At 36.1% G+C, this 16,207-nt stretch overlaps 1 protein-coding gene across 2 annotated transcripts in view; it reads left to right on the top strand.

Annotated features, from left to right (window-relative positions):
- Positions 1-16,207, top strand: part of SEMA3A (semaphorin 3A) — a 235,475-nt gene that overhangs the window by 204,514 nt on the left and 14,754 nt on the right. For both annotated transcript variants that reach the window (XM_027679479.1, XM_027679480.1), the window contains 3 exons: positions 4,049-4,268; positions 9,352-9,443; positions 12,199-12,240. In XM_027679479.1, coding sequence (XP_027535280.1) covers positions 4,049-4,268; positions 9,352-9,443; positions 12,199-12,240 — 354 coding nt within the window. The remainder of the gene's footprint in view (positions 1-4,048; positions 4,269-9,351; positions 9,444-12,198; positions 12,241-16,207) is intronic.

Genomic DNA, 16,207 nt, shown 5'->3' with positions numbered 1-16,207 from the left:
TAAGATTCACAAAGTTCAAAGATGTTCAGATTCCACTGTAAACTGTTTTCTTGCCTAAGGGCAAATGTGATACCAAATTTTACAAGTCTTCATAGCCCTGCAGTCGCATCATGTAGTGCAGGAGGCCATGCCACTGTAAACAATGATAGAGTGGCTAAGACCATCAGTTTCTCCTAGCCTAATGCAGGTGACTTATCCTGAGTTCTGCTGCTTTGAGAAAAGATGAGTCCCCTCACAGTTGCTAAAATTATTCTATTATATGAATAGGATAAAAGTGGATTTTAAAATGAGATACATTTCTGGCTATAAGAAGGTTTTTGTTTTTAAAGTGATAAAGTTGGATGTGTTTTCAGTGGCTTTGAAGACCTGTTGAGAATAAAGAAGAAAGATTTTTGAAGTTCCTTTAGATCTCAGACCTGGGGATTCCTTTTCCAAGAAATGCAAAAAGAGAAGGGGGAAAAAACCCTTGACGTCTTAGAGTGATTCATTTCCAGATTGCACTGCAGTTAAACAGTGCTGAATTATCTCAGGAATTTAATAGGTGAGGTGCCAGTAAACTTCTTGAGCATCTGGTGACCTACCCAGCATGAGGAAAGGAAAAGGAAAGTAAATGACTCTTTTGAAAAGTAAGAAAGCTTTGTAAACAATTCTACATCAGCTTCACATTTAACAAAGGAGTTGCCAGAATTTTTCCTGTAAGATCTATAGAACTTGGGGGTTTTAACTTTTTTTTTCTTTTTTTAGCTTTTTAACAGTATTTGGCAGAGGAGGGAGGATTTTTATGTATATCTCAACTGAAGTACCTCATCCTGAATTCTTAACTGACTTTCTGTGAATTCAACTACAGAGCTAAAGTTTTTTTCTGCTTTGTGGCACCAAGAGTTATGACCAAAGCACATTTTCTTCCTACCAGAATGTAAATACTGATTTCTTCTGTTCTGTTGGATTCACTAATAGGCCAGTTAGGGGATAGCCTAGTTCCTTCCTCCTGACTGATCAAATCCCCCAATATTGCCTACTAGGGACCAACAAGTGGAATTGAATGTAAAATGCAGGAGTTCTTTGACTCTGCTTGAATCCAAGATCAAACTCATTTCTCCAAACCTTTTCAGGATATTTGTATTCAGGCCTGTATTTTGGCAGATGAAAACCTATTTCTTTGCTATCAGTGGGATTGATTTGGTATATAAACACAAGTTCTGATTAATCACCTTGGCAATTAGCTTGATCTAGATCCACTAATATCAAAAATGGTCCTGTAATTAGCACCAAGGATAACGTCTTTGTTGTGTCTCATGGCTTTGTGTCCTTCACATAAAACATGACAGGACTTTCCTCCTCAGGACAGTTATTCTGTTCTATTTTGTTCTGTTCTATCCTATCCTGTCCTTTTCTGATTCTGAGTTGAGATTCCTCTGCAAGCAATTTGGACTATGGATGGGCTACATCTCACCTACTGATGGTGCCCATTTTACTCATTGTAAAGGGAGGGATTTATAGCAGTGGCAGTTGGATTTCATCTCAGTTTTCTAAAGTAGCATGGGATGAATATGAGCCACAGCCTAGTCCACTTCAAACTTTAAATGTAAAGACACAAGATTACGGTAATTTAGAAAATAAGGGATACAAGGAATAATCTGGGACTCAAAATTGAGAGTGTTAAACACACAGAATTATGACACTAATTCTAGTTTTATGATTTTTCCACACAAAATGTATCTTGGTCCATAGAATCATAGAATATCCTGAGTTGGAAGGGAAACACAAGGATTATTGCACACAACAGCCCCAAGAATCACACCATGTGCCTGAGAGCGTTGTCCAAATGCTTCCTGAACTCTGGCAGGCTTCGTGCCATGACCACTTTTCTGGAGAGTCTGTTCCACATTGCTGCAAGTAAAATCCTTTGTTGGAAAATGAGTCAGAAAGTAAATATTTAAGCTATTGAAACACAGCTGAAATTCATTTGCTTGTAATTAAAAGGAATATTCATTTAGTATTTTTTTCAGTGTTTGCCCAGATGTAATTAACAATACTTAGTTCTGCTGTAGTGAATTTTATACTTAGAGCACTTTACAGACATTATCTAATTAATTATTATCTAATTATTATGTAATTAATCTTAATAATTAGTATCGAACTGTAGTTAGAATATTAATCGAGATGTAAAGCAAACTTAAAATTGAAGTGTAGAATTTGAAGCACAATTTTTGAGACACACAGTGGTTTGGCCAATAAATTTGAAAAGTCTATCTGATTTTTTTTGTGCAAAAGACCAAGTGCATATAATAAAGCTAAAAAGGTTAAAAAATCACAATAAAATAGGTAACTAACTTGCTTTCTGCTTTGTCTGCTCCACATGCATTAATCAAATATTCTCCCTCCTTCCATTCCTCCCTTCCCTTCCTTCATGAAACAGAATGAAGGAATCTGCTTACTAACAAATATGCCAACAAGGGACAATTTACGCATTATATGTCCATGCTGGAAGAGTCCCTTTGCTGAGTATAGCAACTACTCCTTTTGCCAACATTGATTTTTAAATTTCATTTCTGATGAATTATTAATAATTTGGATCAAGGTGATAGCAAAGACAATTGATTTCTTCTGCTGAGCATCCTGAAAGGTCTGGATTCTTGGTTAATAAGATGTTGTCCTCTAGGTTTTTAATTTAATTGGTGGATATTTTATACCTGGATATAAAGGGCAAATTATCTAGGGCATTTTAACACCAGTTGTTTATATTTGAGGTTCAAATACCAGAAAAATAATTATTGTCAGCTGGGTTTCAGAGTTTTATATGTCTTAAATAGTTATCTGAACAGATCAACATTGGGGTCACCAAGTTTTTTGATGAGTATCTTTGGCCTGGTGTCATTGTGGCTCATTTTCTTCACCCGTTCAACAATACTAATACACTACTAATGGTTATGTTAATGTAACCTCTAATTGTTTGTAAAATAATTACCAATTCTGCAGAAGAGATGAGGGCAAATGGTGATGATCAGCCACAGTTCTTGAGTCACCTGATGGGGATATGTGATAGCTGAAAGTGGAGGAATACTTTTGTGGCTACCAACACCGTGGTCTTACCTCCCCTTCCCTTTTCAGCCTCTGTTTTTTGCTTACATTGGGAGAACATGAGCTAAATGTGAAAAGTAGAATCCTCTGCTTTTCACAGATTAGAGGCAAAACTGTCTGGCCCACCCAGGACTATATATGGGGGCAAAGTGACTCTTTACTATCTGGCTTCGTGGGGACCAGATTAATCCCAAGGGGACAGCAACTTTTCAGTCACTGTGCAGGACACAAACAGTGAGGAGCTATTTCAGTTCTTTGATGAGACTTGTCTCACTTAACTGTTCACATGGGCAGGATCATCACCAACACTCACGGAAGGCTTTCTTTAGAAGCAGTGGGGAGAAAAGGAGATACATTTAGGACGTGACTCATTAGATTTGATTTAGCGTAATAGGATCTGTGTATCTGGACTACATGGGTGACACAGGCTTGTTGAGACAAGCAGGAGTTTGAAAAGTCAGTAGAACAGGGAATTGTGCCAGGATTTAAGGATTTGGTTCCTCAGAGAGTAATTCATACTTCGGTCAACTTCTGAAGATAACACTTTGAAACAAAGATGGTGGCATAATTAATTAAATTTGTGCTATATACATAACCAAATACTGAAATTGCTTGCCTCATACTGAATGATTTTGGATATTTCAGGATTTCTTCCTTCTGCCAATTGGAGACTAATACTAATCACAGTGGACCGAAAATCCTTTTGTTCTGCATAGTAGTAAGAGAAGTGGTGTATGAGGATCATTTGCATTCTGTTATCCATATTGGTTTAAATCCAAAATAAATAAAAAAATAGAGACTGTCAGTAATAGAATTAAGTTTTGCTGTCAGTCAAAAAACACCTAAATTCCCTGTCATATTTGATTATAGTTTGCGGTAGTCGGGATGATTGTAACAAAATGTATTTCTAATATGTTTCTAGTGATAAATAATAAAATGTAAAACATTTCCTTTTTTTTATTTCCAGTGTCCCAGTAAAACATTCGGAGGTTTTGATTCCACTAAGGACCTTCCTGATGAAGTTATAACATTTGCCAGAAGTCATCCAGCTATGTACAACCCAGTATTCTCCATTAACAACCGTCCAATCATGATTAAAACAGACGTGGATTATCAGTTCACACAAATTGTGGTAGATCGAGTAGATGCAGAAGATGGCCAATATGATGTGATGTTCATTGGCACAGGTAAGAAGTCCTGAATCTACAACGTGCCTCCAGGCATGGTGGAAACATAAAGCTGATAAAATTTCATACTCTGAAAGACAGAACACTGACAGAACAGGGTATAGCTGTGAAAATTTGGGGCAGGACTCAAAACCGTGCGTGTGGGGAACTCTTTGTTACATACGTTGACTGTTGCAGGTTCAGGCCATGGCCTGCATAGCTAAACTCTTTAGGAGTTTTGCCAACTGGATTAAGATGAAACCACCCTCTTTTCAACTACTGTTATTAGGGATTTTTATTAGAAATATCTTACCTTATTAATTATAATTTAGTATTAAAATGAGGGTTTGAAGTTCAGCGTAAGAAGTATTAACGCAAGTAAGGCAAGTATCCAGGTATGGGAAATGTCTTGTGCGCCTTTCAAGTATTTCAAGTATTGCCTTAAGATGCTGAGCTCTTTAGCCAAAAGGATGCATCATTTTACTTAAGATGAAGGTATCTGGCACATGTAAAGTGTTTTCATAAGAGCTGATATTCAAATAGAAACATGATATCCTTTCCAAAGCATTTTCAGAATCATACAGCTTGGGCATCTCATAAAAATAGAAATATGCACCCAGAAAAGACATTTTCTCCAGAATGGTAATAATGAGAAATAAACATGTTCAGAAATTACGTGATATTCATTTTCCTAAGTCCAATAACTTCAGAACTATGCTGAGTAGTAGTTGATGGATCTGTTTCTTCACCTCTGAATATTTTCCATTGGTGGTCTGATGTTTCAGCTATGTTGAATAAAAATATTTTAAACTTCTACTGAACATAATTGCTAGTAATTAGACATTGGCATCATGAAGCCAAAACAAATCAAACCAAAACCCTACTGTTTCTTTTCAGCTTTGGACCAAAGAATATCTGTCTGACTGTCTCTCTTATAACAGTCCAATTTTTTACATGCTTTAAATACAGTTCTGGTACTCTAGGCCTGGGATCAGATTTCCAAAGCAATAAATATCAAGGTCCCTTTCATGTTGATGCCTGAAATATATTATGAGTAAACTGAGGGCTGATGAACTTTTGTGTACCAAACACAGTGCAAGCATAACAATTCAGAGCATTTACTGCAGAAAATGCAGCTCTGCAGAAAGGGTTCCGGCACTTTAAAGCTGTGAACTGAGTTATTAGATACCAGTGCTGTAGTATACTCTTGCACAAAACACTGAGAAGTATTTCCATATGATTTTATACAACACATATATTTTCCATCGCTCATTAGAGACTTCAATGCCATCTAAAGTTGGCAGTATTTGGTACCTTTCAACAAGTCTTCTATGACCTGTCAGCTCAGGGAAAAAAAAAATTAATGGCAATACTCCCCTTGGCTGTGCTGTGAGGGAACAAGCCCTTCAGCATCAAGTATGATGCTGAACAAACATAAGGAGCTGATTTAAGTCTGTTTCTTAAGCAAAAGAGGTGCCAATTATCTCACCAAAGCTTGGTATTCAGACTGAAAAAGATGCATTGGTTTCTGCAAGGAAAAGCAGTAAGTTCTTCCAGAGAGAGATTCGTTGTACTTTCTTCAAGGCCTGTGTTAGAGTAAGATGAATAGTAACACAGAAGTTCCTGTCTGTTTTCAGATAGCGCAGGAAGATTTGCTTAAAGCTGAGCTACAGCCTTTAGATAGTTACCATTACGTGTACTAGTTCTTTAGTTATCATTATAGTGGTTCTGATGTAAATTGGTCAGGCAAGATCTCCCTCTAAAAGAACCTCAGTGATAATTTGTACCTTGAGTTGGGAATTTAGGCATCCACCTAATTCCCTAAACCACTAATATTCAGGTGTGTGGTAAGTGCTTGGGATTCCATCCAATGTAGGCAGTAGCCGTGCCCAAGAACTGTAAGCAAAGTATTGAAACATTGTTACTTGTATTTGCCCAAAGAGATTTCAGCGGCAAAATCCCACCTTTGTGAGTGTATAGTGTTATTATTTCTTGAAATACTACTTTTGTCCATAGAAACTGTCCTTTTCCCAGCAGGACTTTATACTCTCATGGGGGAAGAACAGGCATTACAACACCCATGCTTGGAGCTGGAATACAAAAAATGTGCCATGCTCCTCTAAGCTCACCAACCGTATTGTGGTTTTCAGAATGAGGAAAGGGCATCCTCAATGTGGGGGGGGGGAAATTAAAGAGGCAGAACCCAGGTCCTGCCTGCCTTCTCACTGAGCCAGCTGGTCAAAGTCAAATGAATCAGAAACAGATACACAATCAGAGTGTATTACATCTTCCCAAGCAAAGAACTAAACCAGGGAGCAGATTAAGGACTGTAGTCTATTTTCCCACTTGATGATCTAAAGCCAAAATTATGCTCTCTGGGGTATGACTGGGTTTTTCTGTGCAGGTCTGTCCCATCAGATTAGATATATTTCTCTGTATTTTCCCATTGCTGTTACAACAGTCTCCATTATTCCCATGTGCTGCTGAACTGCAATATATTGGAGAAATACTTTTTTTTTTCCTTTTCATTGAATAACTGATGATAATTGAACACAACATAATTAATAGCCACCCAGTGTGGTCACATTTTCCTTTCCTGTGGGTGAAATCTTTAGCTGAGCAGTTTCTTTCCCACTGTGATTGTACCACTGTGTTCCACAATGAAAATAAAATCCTATCGGCATACTTGAAAGTATATCAGAAAAAAACAGGATTTAAGATATGCTCTTAATACATATCCTGAATGTCTAATGTTTGGGATCCTTTGGCACAGTCAAAGTACCTCTGTCAGTAAAGCAAATTAATAACAGTAATTTTATCTTACTAACCAGAGCCTATTGATCCTAAAGGAGACGCCTCATTCCGTTTGTGTGAAATTGTTTGAAATACTACTCTGTAAAACTTGATCTAGAACTCAGATAAAGCCCCACTTTGGTACCTGTGGCCTGACCAGAGTCACCGCAGTGATTAACACAGTGTATCTTTGACCTCAGAGGCTTTCTTGAGATCAAGCAATTGTAATTGTTGCAGGATCCACTTAAAAGTCAGACCTTTTGTGGAAACAACGTTCTGGGAAGCTTGTGTCTGCTCAGTGCCCACTCAGGCTGTTTCATGAAAAATCTCCCTTTATTTCTAGGAAACGGCATTTGATAGATTTTGATTGAGGACAGTCCTAGTCCAACACAGAATACAGTTGTGACACTTTGCTACACTGTTAAATTTATTAGATCAGAGTTCTCTGTTTTTTACCTGTAAAATGTATTTTCCTCAAAACCACAGTGCAAAATATTAGGATAATTAAGAAAATGAGCTCATCCATTAAATTACAAATATAGCTAGTGCTAAGTTATCTGTTGTTCTGAATTACTATGTTCTAGAAATGTGGATTTTTTCTCTTCTTGTTTTAAAGTTTGTATTGAATTTGTTCTATACTGCTCTTAGTATTTGTTGAATTAAATATATTCAATTAGCACCAGTAACCATAATGAAAACCACTTCCAAACCCACTTATCTAGTATATTTTACTAGCTTAGTTTTTACATATAGCTGCCTAAATAAAAACAAAGTTGTGTTTTGCTTTGCTATTGCTTTAAGAAATAACTGGTTTTTTTCTTTTTAAAGAAGAATATATGAGTTTGGAACTAATACAAGAAAACAGTGATGTGCATATTCTTGGGGGGCAGAATTACATCTTTCTAAACTTCCAAAAATATGTATTTAGAAACCAACATCTGCTTAAAGAGAAGCAGATGGAAAAAAGAAAAATCTCAGTTCTACAGGATATTCTAGGTTTTCTAGGATATTTTAATGCAAATTCATTCAAAGAGGTTAAATACCAGAATTTTATTAAATCGTTAGCTCTTAATTAGTTGCCCTATAAAAACATTTTCAACATGTGTAATCTCTTTGTTTCAATTTTATGCGTATTTTAAATATAGAAGTAGTGTGTTGTCATCTCTTTAATCAGAAGTTTCAACTAAGACACACAAATATATATAATTATAAAATGTATATATACTTGATTTTGTGTAATTGATGGTTAAATTCTTAAGAATGTTGACCCTTATAGTTCTTTCAGAATTTTATCTGCATAAAATGCTTTGTATTTTCCTAAACTATTACTGCTGTAGGATGTGCAACATGAAAAGTCCTCGGGGATGTGGTTGGTATACCTATGATACATTTACATGGCACTACACTTGGCTGGTTAAAAAGAAAAGTCACATACAGAGTGTTTGCATTTCAGAGAGTCTGCAGTGATGTGTGCCAACGTAGAAATTATTCTTTTGCTGTTTTTTTCCTGGAAGTTTTGTTCATGGAAACAAAGAAATAAATCACAGATGCAGAAGCTGTATAACAGAGGTGGTCTTCAGTCTCAACCATATTGACAAAACCAAAGGCTGTAGTTCTGGAATTTCAAGTGCTGGCCTTGTACATGTTAAAGCCAATTGCAAAACTCCAAAAATGCAAAGGGATATAATATTAAAATTCTGGCACACACCTATTTCTAAACCAAAGATTGAAGTTGTATGCTTTGTACTCCTCAGTGAAGACCAGTACGTAACAGACAGAGAAATGTCTTAAGGGGTTATACATCTTAGGTACTTTGTTTGACACAGGGAAGATCTCATGTACTTGAGAAACCCAACAGATTTATGTGTCTAACAACATTTGTCCAGATGGTTTTATGTCCATACTGTCTTTACATGCATTTTAGGAAAGACAAACATCATATTCAAAATGGACTATAAAACATAACTGGGTAAATGTAATACATTTCCTTCCTCAATTATGCATCTGTCATTTTATACTGTCACTTAAATAATATTTCAGTACAGTTTATTCTTTAATAACTATAGTAGTATATATCTTCTTTGTTGCATTTTGATAACTGAAAGACTTCAGTAAAATTCCCTACTGAAATTCAGTGTTTTCTGAGGTTATTTTAAATAGCAGTTTTTATTTTGAATGAGTGCTGAGAGATATGTAGCTTCACAATCTTTATATGTGAAATAATTATATACTACAAGAAACACTGGCTGCTACAAAACTTAAGTATTCATCTTAAGCACCTGAAAACTCCTTTTTTTTTTTTCTTTTCAAGATATTGGAACAGTTCTTAAAGTGGTTTCAATTCCTAAGGAGACTTGGCATGAATTAGAGGAAGTCTTGCTGGAGGAAATGACAGTCTTTCGGGTAAGTGAGGCTAAATTTCAAGTGTCAGGTTGTAGATTTCTCTGTGGACAGCTGCAAACTCAACTTCTTGCAGTCTAGCCAAGGAATAGCCTGGCATACCCCTCTAATTAGCTTGTTATTTAGAGACCCAGACACTAGTCAAAATAAACCTTGAAACTTTGAGTGCTAGCTGGAGGTTAACGATAAAAGGAATGGTTTTCTGGACATTTGTTCGGTGGTTTAAAAAGTAAATTATTATTTCTGAATCTTAGAGCTGTTGCATGCCAGAGTTAAATATCTACCTGTGCAAGTCTAGGAATAATGCCTGTCTGTTGTCTCCCAGACTTATGCAATATATGAATTTATAGTTGTATCAACTCTTAATACTATTCAGACTATCAGCATATTGTAACTAGGAAGATACTTTGGGTAAACCAGTGATCTGCCCAGATTTTTTACAGCTAAGGAACAAAGAAAATGTTTATATTTTCAAAGGCAACTTTAGGGACTCAATTTCATGGTTTGACACAAGGCACCGTAGACACCTCCTAAACTTCAGCACTTTTTGGTGAAAATCAATCTCTTCCATTTTTCCTTTTGAGCCATCTAAAAAAATACGGCAACCCATAGGCACTCCTGCAAGGCAAGGCTGAGCAAACCTTTCAAACAGTTTCCAGACAGAACGCAGGAATGTCTCGTGTTTTGTACACAACAACGAATCATTTACATTCCCCAGGTTATTCTTCTTGTCAGTGCCGTTTTATGGCACCATTTCACTGGCTCCAGGCTTTTGGGGGGTTGATACCTAGCTGGGAGCACGAGGTTAATCTGACAGCACGGAGATGATGTTTGCGTGCTCGGAGGGCCTCGTGTCGTGTGGTCTCGCTCCAGATGTGCTGACAAGGACTGTGTCCTGGACCCGCCAGAGGGGCCCAGCCGCCATGTCCCCATCAAACTCAGTTGCCATCCCTTCATTTTTGGTTTCTGAACAGAGACAACATATCTAAACAGAGCTTACAAATATTTTTATTAGTATTTCTTATGGGAAATCTTGCTTTTACTGGTCCCAATCTTGTTTTGAGTGCCAGATATAACTGAAATATGGGTGTCTCTGTTTCTGCAGTCAATTTTTGAGGGCAGAAAGTAGAAACTATGAGTAAACTATGAGTAAAACGGGAGAAGTAATTTGTGAATCCTGGCTTTCTTTTTCTTTTTTTTTCCTTTTTTTTATACATCCAAAAGTCATTACATTAATGCAGAGTAATTTGGCAATTGCTGATAATGTATGAGTCTCTTCCCTAAATCAAGTAGAAGTGCCAAGCTAAAGGAGATCAGACAGAATAAAAAGGGAAAGGAGGAAAATAAATGGAGTGAGTTTTATTTCAGAAAGGTTTTACAGAAGCAGAATAGTTAGTGCCAAGTTCAGATTTAGTATTTTACTTTATGTGTGTATTTTTTCATTACACAAAAGGATTTTGGTGCTCTGATTTACTTGAAAGCTTTTTTATCTCCTTTGGCATGTTTTTAAGCCTTAAAAAGGACATTAATGTACTTCAGTGGAATAAGGAGAATTTGTGTGCGTGAGATATGAATCTTTCAATAGGGAATTTGCAAAAGATTTTTCATGTACCTTATCCAAATGTAAGTTTTCTTTAGTTGCTAAAGAGTCTGCGTGCATAATGAACAATGTATTTTGATGCTTAAACCACAATGTTCTGAGTACAATGCTTTTCATATATAATTCCACAAAGCTGAAAGTCTTTCATGTCTGTTATATTGATAACAAATGCCTCTTTTAACCCCATTTGTGCAATGTTTATCTGAACAGCTGAGCAAACAAACTAATGAGTTCAATTTTCTTTCAAAAGTTACACTTAATCAATGCTTTCTTATATAAGATCTGTTAAACCCCCTGCAATGGCAAGTCCACATGCTTACCATCCACTGACCCATGTCATATTCTCTCAGGATAAGCAAGTTGAAAGCCACAAAAGTGTAAAAGCTTAATAAGGACTTTATTAATGTACTTAACCAAAAGTATAATGCGTGGGATCAATATCAGATATTTAGATGGAATAAAGTTCATGCAAAATTGACTTGCACACTTTGTAACCAAATTATGAACTTTTACTCTAAAGATTAAAATCCATCCAAGAAACTGGACCTAAAAGGTGTAACAGTTGATTAAACAATGGATATTCCAGGGTGTAAAAAACCTCATGCTCATTTCAGTTGTGTGTTCTGCAAATGTGAGTAACTTCTTTGTAAGTGAATACTGTGGTGCAGTCAACAAGATTACTCTTGGGATTAAGACTTGTTCTTATGAATAAAATTTTGCAGGAATCTGGTTTTCACATTGGCATGGTTAAAAGGCGTTGCTTATTTCAGTGTTATCACCCTTAATATATAGTATCTATGAATATAGCCATTATTATTTTTGTATTTCCTGGGAGGTTCTTTAAATGTAATTTTAATAATAAGTGTAGAAAGTAATTTCAAGATGTGAAACTAGTGACAAAATAATCACAATGAAACTGTAATAATAATGGAAAATTACATGTCTACAATCAGTACAGCAATCAAAGATGCATACAGATATGTACATGCATTCTAATTCATTTACAGCTAGAAATTATTCCACTGCAAAAGACAATAAGAGTTTTATTACTAAAGAGTTCATAGTTTAATTTCAGGGTTTCTAGGTTGTGAAAATAGCACTGTAATAGAATTTTTATGCTTACAGCTCATTTTATATTTTAACTCTATTTTTCCCTAGGAACCCACTGTTATTTCAGCAATGAAGATTTCCACAAAGCAGGTACTACATGCACAAACGTTAAATCACTTTCAAATATTTATTGGTCTCTGTCTTTTAGAGACAGTAACTTGGCAGTCAGCAGAGACATATTAATTGCAGCAGCAGCATCCCATCCCTTTACATAAACATCAGTAGTTTCTCAGGAAAATGTGACATGCAACAGAGAAAGGAAAAGTCTAGTTTGTGTTACTGGTAAGGTGGAAACTAAACACAAACTAACCAGGTGTCTTGTGGCTCTCTAGAAGAAAAGCCAAATAAATTCCATGTTATGGAAAGTTTTCATGACAGAGAAACTGTTGAAAATGAGTGGCCAAACTTGGTCCCTTGCTTTAATGGGACTAGTTCTAGTTTCTATAGGAATAGTATGGTACCAAATACAGATGGCAGAAGCAAAGGATGGAAATGAGACATCCTCCTGTCTTTTCTGTCCTATGCCCATTCCATTCCTGGATGTGTGTCATTCAGCTTTCACAAAGAATTTAGGTCTGTTTCAGTCCAAATTTTCCATGGCCTTCTGGTTCAGTGATGTGGTTAGGATATGGGTTCAAGACTACAGAATTTATATTTCTTACTTTCTGTTGAGTACACTAATAGCTAACTGCCTATAGAAAAGATATGTATTATAAGGCCAGACCATAACTAAAATGAACTGAACCTCTTGATGGATAGAGGTGAAGTTTTGTTGAACTTACAGTAAAGGTGATTCCTGCATTTCTAAGCAAATACAGGGAATTATTATTAAGCTTCTTTGTGAAGCAGTTGATGAATTATATTATATAGTCATGCAAAGAACATTGGCCTATCTTCAGTTTTGCCTGGAATTCAGTGGATGGAACCAAGCCACTGTCATTTCCTTTTTCAGGATTCTGAGGCATAAAACTTAGTGTCAAATTTAACTTTTTTTTTCTTCTTTTTCACATTTGTGCTGATTTGGAGCCTAATTTAGTAAATATGTAACTTGTTCACACTCATTAACTTTTCTGTTAATGCCATTGTCAGTAAAGAGGAGATTTGGTATTACTTCAGGACTAGGTGCACTGAAAATTGTGCCTGTCATAAATTAGATTTAGTTAATTCATCTACTTCACTCTATATATTCGTAAACAGAAGGTAAATTCATTCTGTAATGGACAGAGCCCAGTATTATGTTTCAAATTATGCATATTTAACTCTGAATTCACTGTATTTAGGAAAGTTGTCTGAAAGCATTCATGTGTTTGACAAAAAATTTGGGGCGAGAATGCTCTTCTAGGATACTTTACCACCTAAGCCAACAAAAATGACAGGACCAAAAAAAAGGTACTATTGAATACTGGAATATTTAAAAACAGACCTGTCAAGTTGTATATATGTTCACATCATAGCAAAACTCTCTGCTTTGGATTATTTTTATAGGTACATTCCCTTAAAGCAGCCAATCATATGTGAAAATTGGCCCTGCGTTTTCATACAGCTTCTTCTTCAAAATACATTTAGTTATTCAGGAGAGATTACAATTTTCCCTGAGTCTTCTGAAAACAAATTTACACTGCTAAAATTGTTTAAAGCTAAAAAAGAGCATACAACACAAGTTATTCAGGCGGAGTAAAACTCATGAAAAATCAACCAGCCTCAGGCTAAAAATGACAGAATCATGATACAGGGTGACAAACTTTTGGCAGTATGTATGAAATAAGTATATGGCAACATGTTTCCATTTTACATTTATGATTTAAAAATCCTTTAGCTCTAAAACTCAAACACTTTACTCATTGTGTTCTGATAAGCAGGGCAGTTTTTGTACAAACAGCATGATAATTCTATGCACTGTAGAAAGCAGGAGCATGAAATGTAAACACTAAAACCAGCATGTTCTATTGAATACCTTAAAAGCAATCACTTCATTTTGGTTTTTCACTAACAAATCTTTCACCCAATTAAAAACACGGTACTGGAAGCTTCTCCTTATTTCTTAATGTTTTTACTGCTCTGATTGTTCAAAGCTACCTCTTTTCCCATCATGCCGATGTGTTATGTTACAAATTACTCTTCTAAAGACCAAAATCTACAAATTCTTCTGGAGCAGAACTCAGCTTAAGTTTTAAATTATGTAAAGTTATAAGGCTCCCATGTCTCTCTCTCTGAGTATGGATTTGGCCCTTGAACAAGTGCATTGTTGAGCAAGGGAATTTAGCCTTTATGTGCAAGACTAAGCCTTGATAGTCTTTTGCTGTCATTAACTCACAGGAATTGCATTTGTATTTTCTCACTGAAGCTACGTATTTCTCCTAATTGTGTTTAGAGCCCTAGGTTTGTGTAGCCCTATCACTTAAACAGTGTATGCCTGGTTAGCAATAGACACAAACCATCAGAGAATGGCATCCTTAAACCACTGCAACACCCTGCAGCTGCCTAAGGTCCCAATTCTGTGGGACACCTTAGCTACCACCTGGCCCTGAGCCTGTCAAGTGGAGCTCCATAATATTTTCCTTGATTTAGAAATGTGGGACCAGGCCAAAGAGTCAGGCCTGGCTTTCAATCAAAGGTGAAGTTTTGTGGAGCAAACTCTCATCTTTTTCTCAGGTTAAGGTTTGTGATGCTCTTATTTCAAAAAGCAATTGGATTTCTGGTGAAATGGGAAAAGGACAAGGAGATCCCTAGCTGATAAAGGCCAAGTCCTTGTCTGGTGAACTGCTACGAAGAGCTTTTGTTTTTCCTCTATGAGATTTTCAAGAAAAGTTAAGGCAGAGACCTTCAGAAATACCTTAGTGACTATTTTTATAGTATATTTCACAAAATACTGAATTTTTTTCAAATATCACCATTTCTGTCCATACTGGGAATACAGAAAGGACCAGCTCTAAACAGATATATCACTTAAACAGCCTCCTGAACTATTCTGCAATCACTTTCCAAGACATAAAATTAAATTAAAATGGCATTTGAGCCTCATGCTCCCTAAAGTTCCTTTTAAAATTCTGCTTAAGTTCTTTTTTTAAGCATTACATTTTTTCATATCTCTCTCTTTTTTTTTTTTATTCCAAATGGAGAATTCTGTTATCTCTGTCTGACTTGGGAAAGACTGCTTTTTTGGGCAGCACCATTAGTCTCTTCAGTTTTTCTTGAGTTCTAATACTACTGCAAGAACTTTTAGAGGACAACCTTTTTTTTTTTACCCCTCTCTGGTTTGATCTGATAATCAGCTCATTGATTAAATTAACATCTTGGGAGAGACTCTGACCAAAAGGCAGTTTGACTGTGTATGGCAAAGTAAGGTCAGACCATTGATGCAAATAATTCTATTACTATTTTCTGATTTTCTTACTGCCTGGATTTATATATTGTTAGTGTCCAGAATAATTATCACCAGCTGGAGTCTAAAACCAGGATCAGAAGAGCAGCAAACAGGGCAGCAGCTTCAGGCTGTGCAGCACCTGAAACACATCCTGCAGTTCACTGACTGAACTTATCTAAAAGGAATAGAGTCTTTAAGTAACCCTATTTTGGCCTCAGTTGGTTTTTTTTGGTTTTTTTTTTTTACATGTTTCTGCTCATTCTTTAATTCTAAAGACATTTATTAGAAATCATGGAGGGTTTTTTTACCAAGTGAAATTGGTTACAGAGGTACATGGGAAACCATTACACCATTCTTTATTTTCCCCAGTGCATTCTCTGGGTTGATTTTTATATTAGTTGCACCACACGTTCGTATACGCTTATACAGATATTAATGCCCCAATTACACAGGACTCAGATCAATACCATCTGGACATTTAAGATACTTAACTGAAGCTCTAATTTGACCTATGCTGCCTCCGTAATCAGTAAAGAGAAGAGGCATCCCTTGAGAAGCAGTTAGGTCACCTAAGATTTGAATTGCTGCTCTTTTTACTGTAGGACATAGCCCTAAGGTGGATACTTGATTAAGTGACTTAAGTTAGAGAGAATCAGCTTATCATGTCTGTTGCCTGTTATCTCTTCTCAAGGC

This window comes from Neopelma chrysocephalum, unplaced genomic scaffold (genome assembly GCF_003984885.1).
Source record: "Neopelma chrysocephalum unplaced genomic scaffold, ASM398488v2 Primary Assembly neopelma1_45, whole genome shotgun sequence".
NCBI classification, from domain to species: Eukaryota; Metazoa; Chordata; class Aves; order Passeriformes; family Pipridae; genus Neopelma; species Neopelma chrysocephalum.
This window is presented reverse-complemented; position numbering and strand designations above follow the sequence as displayed.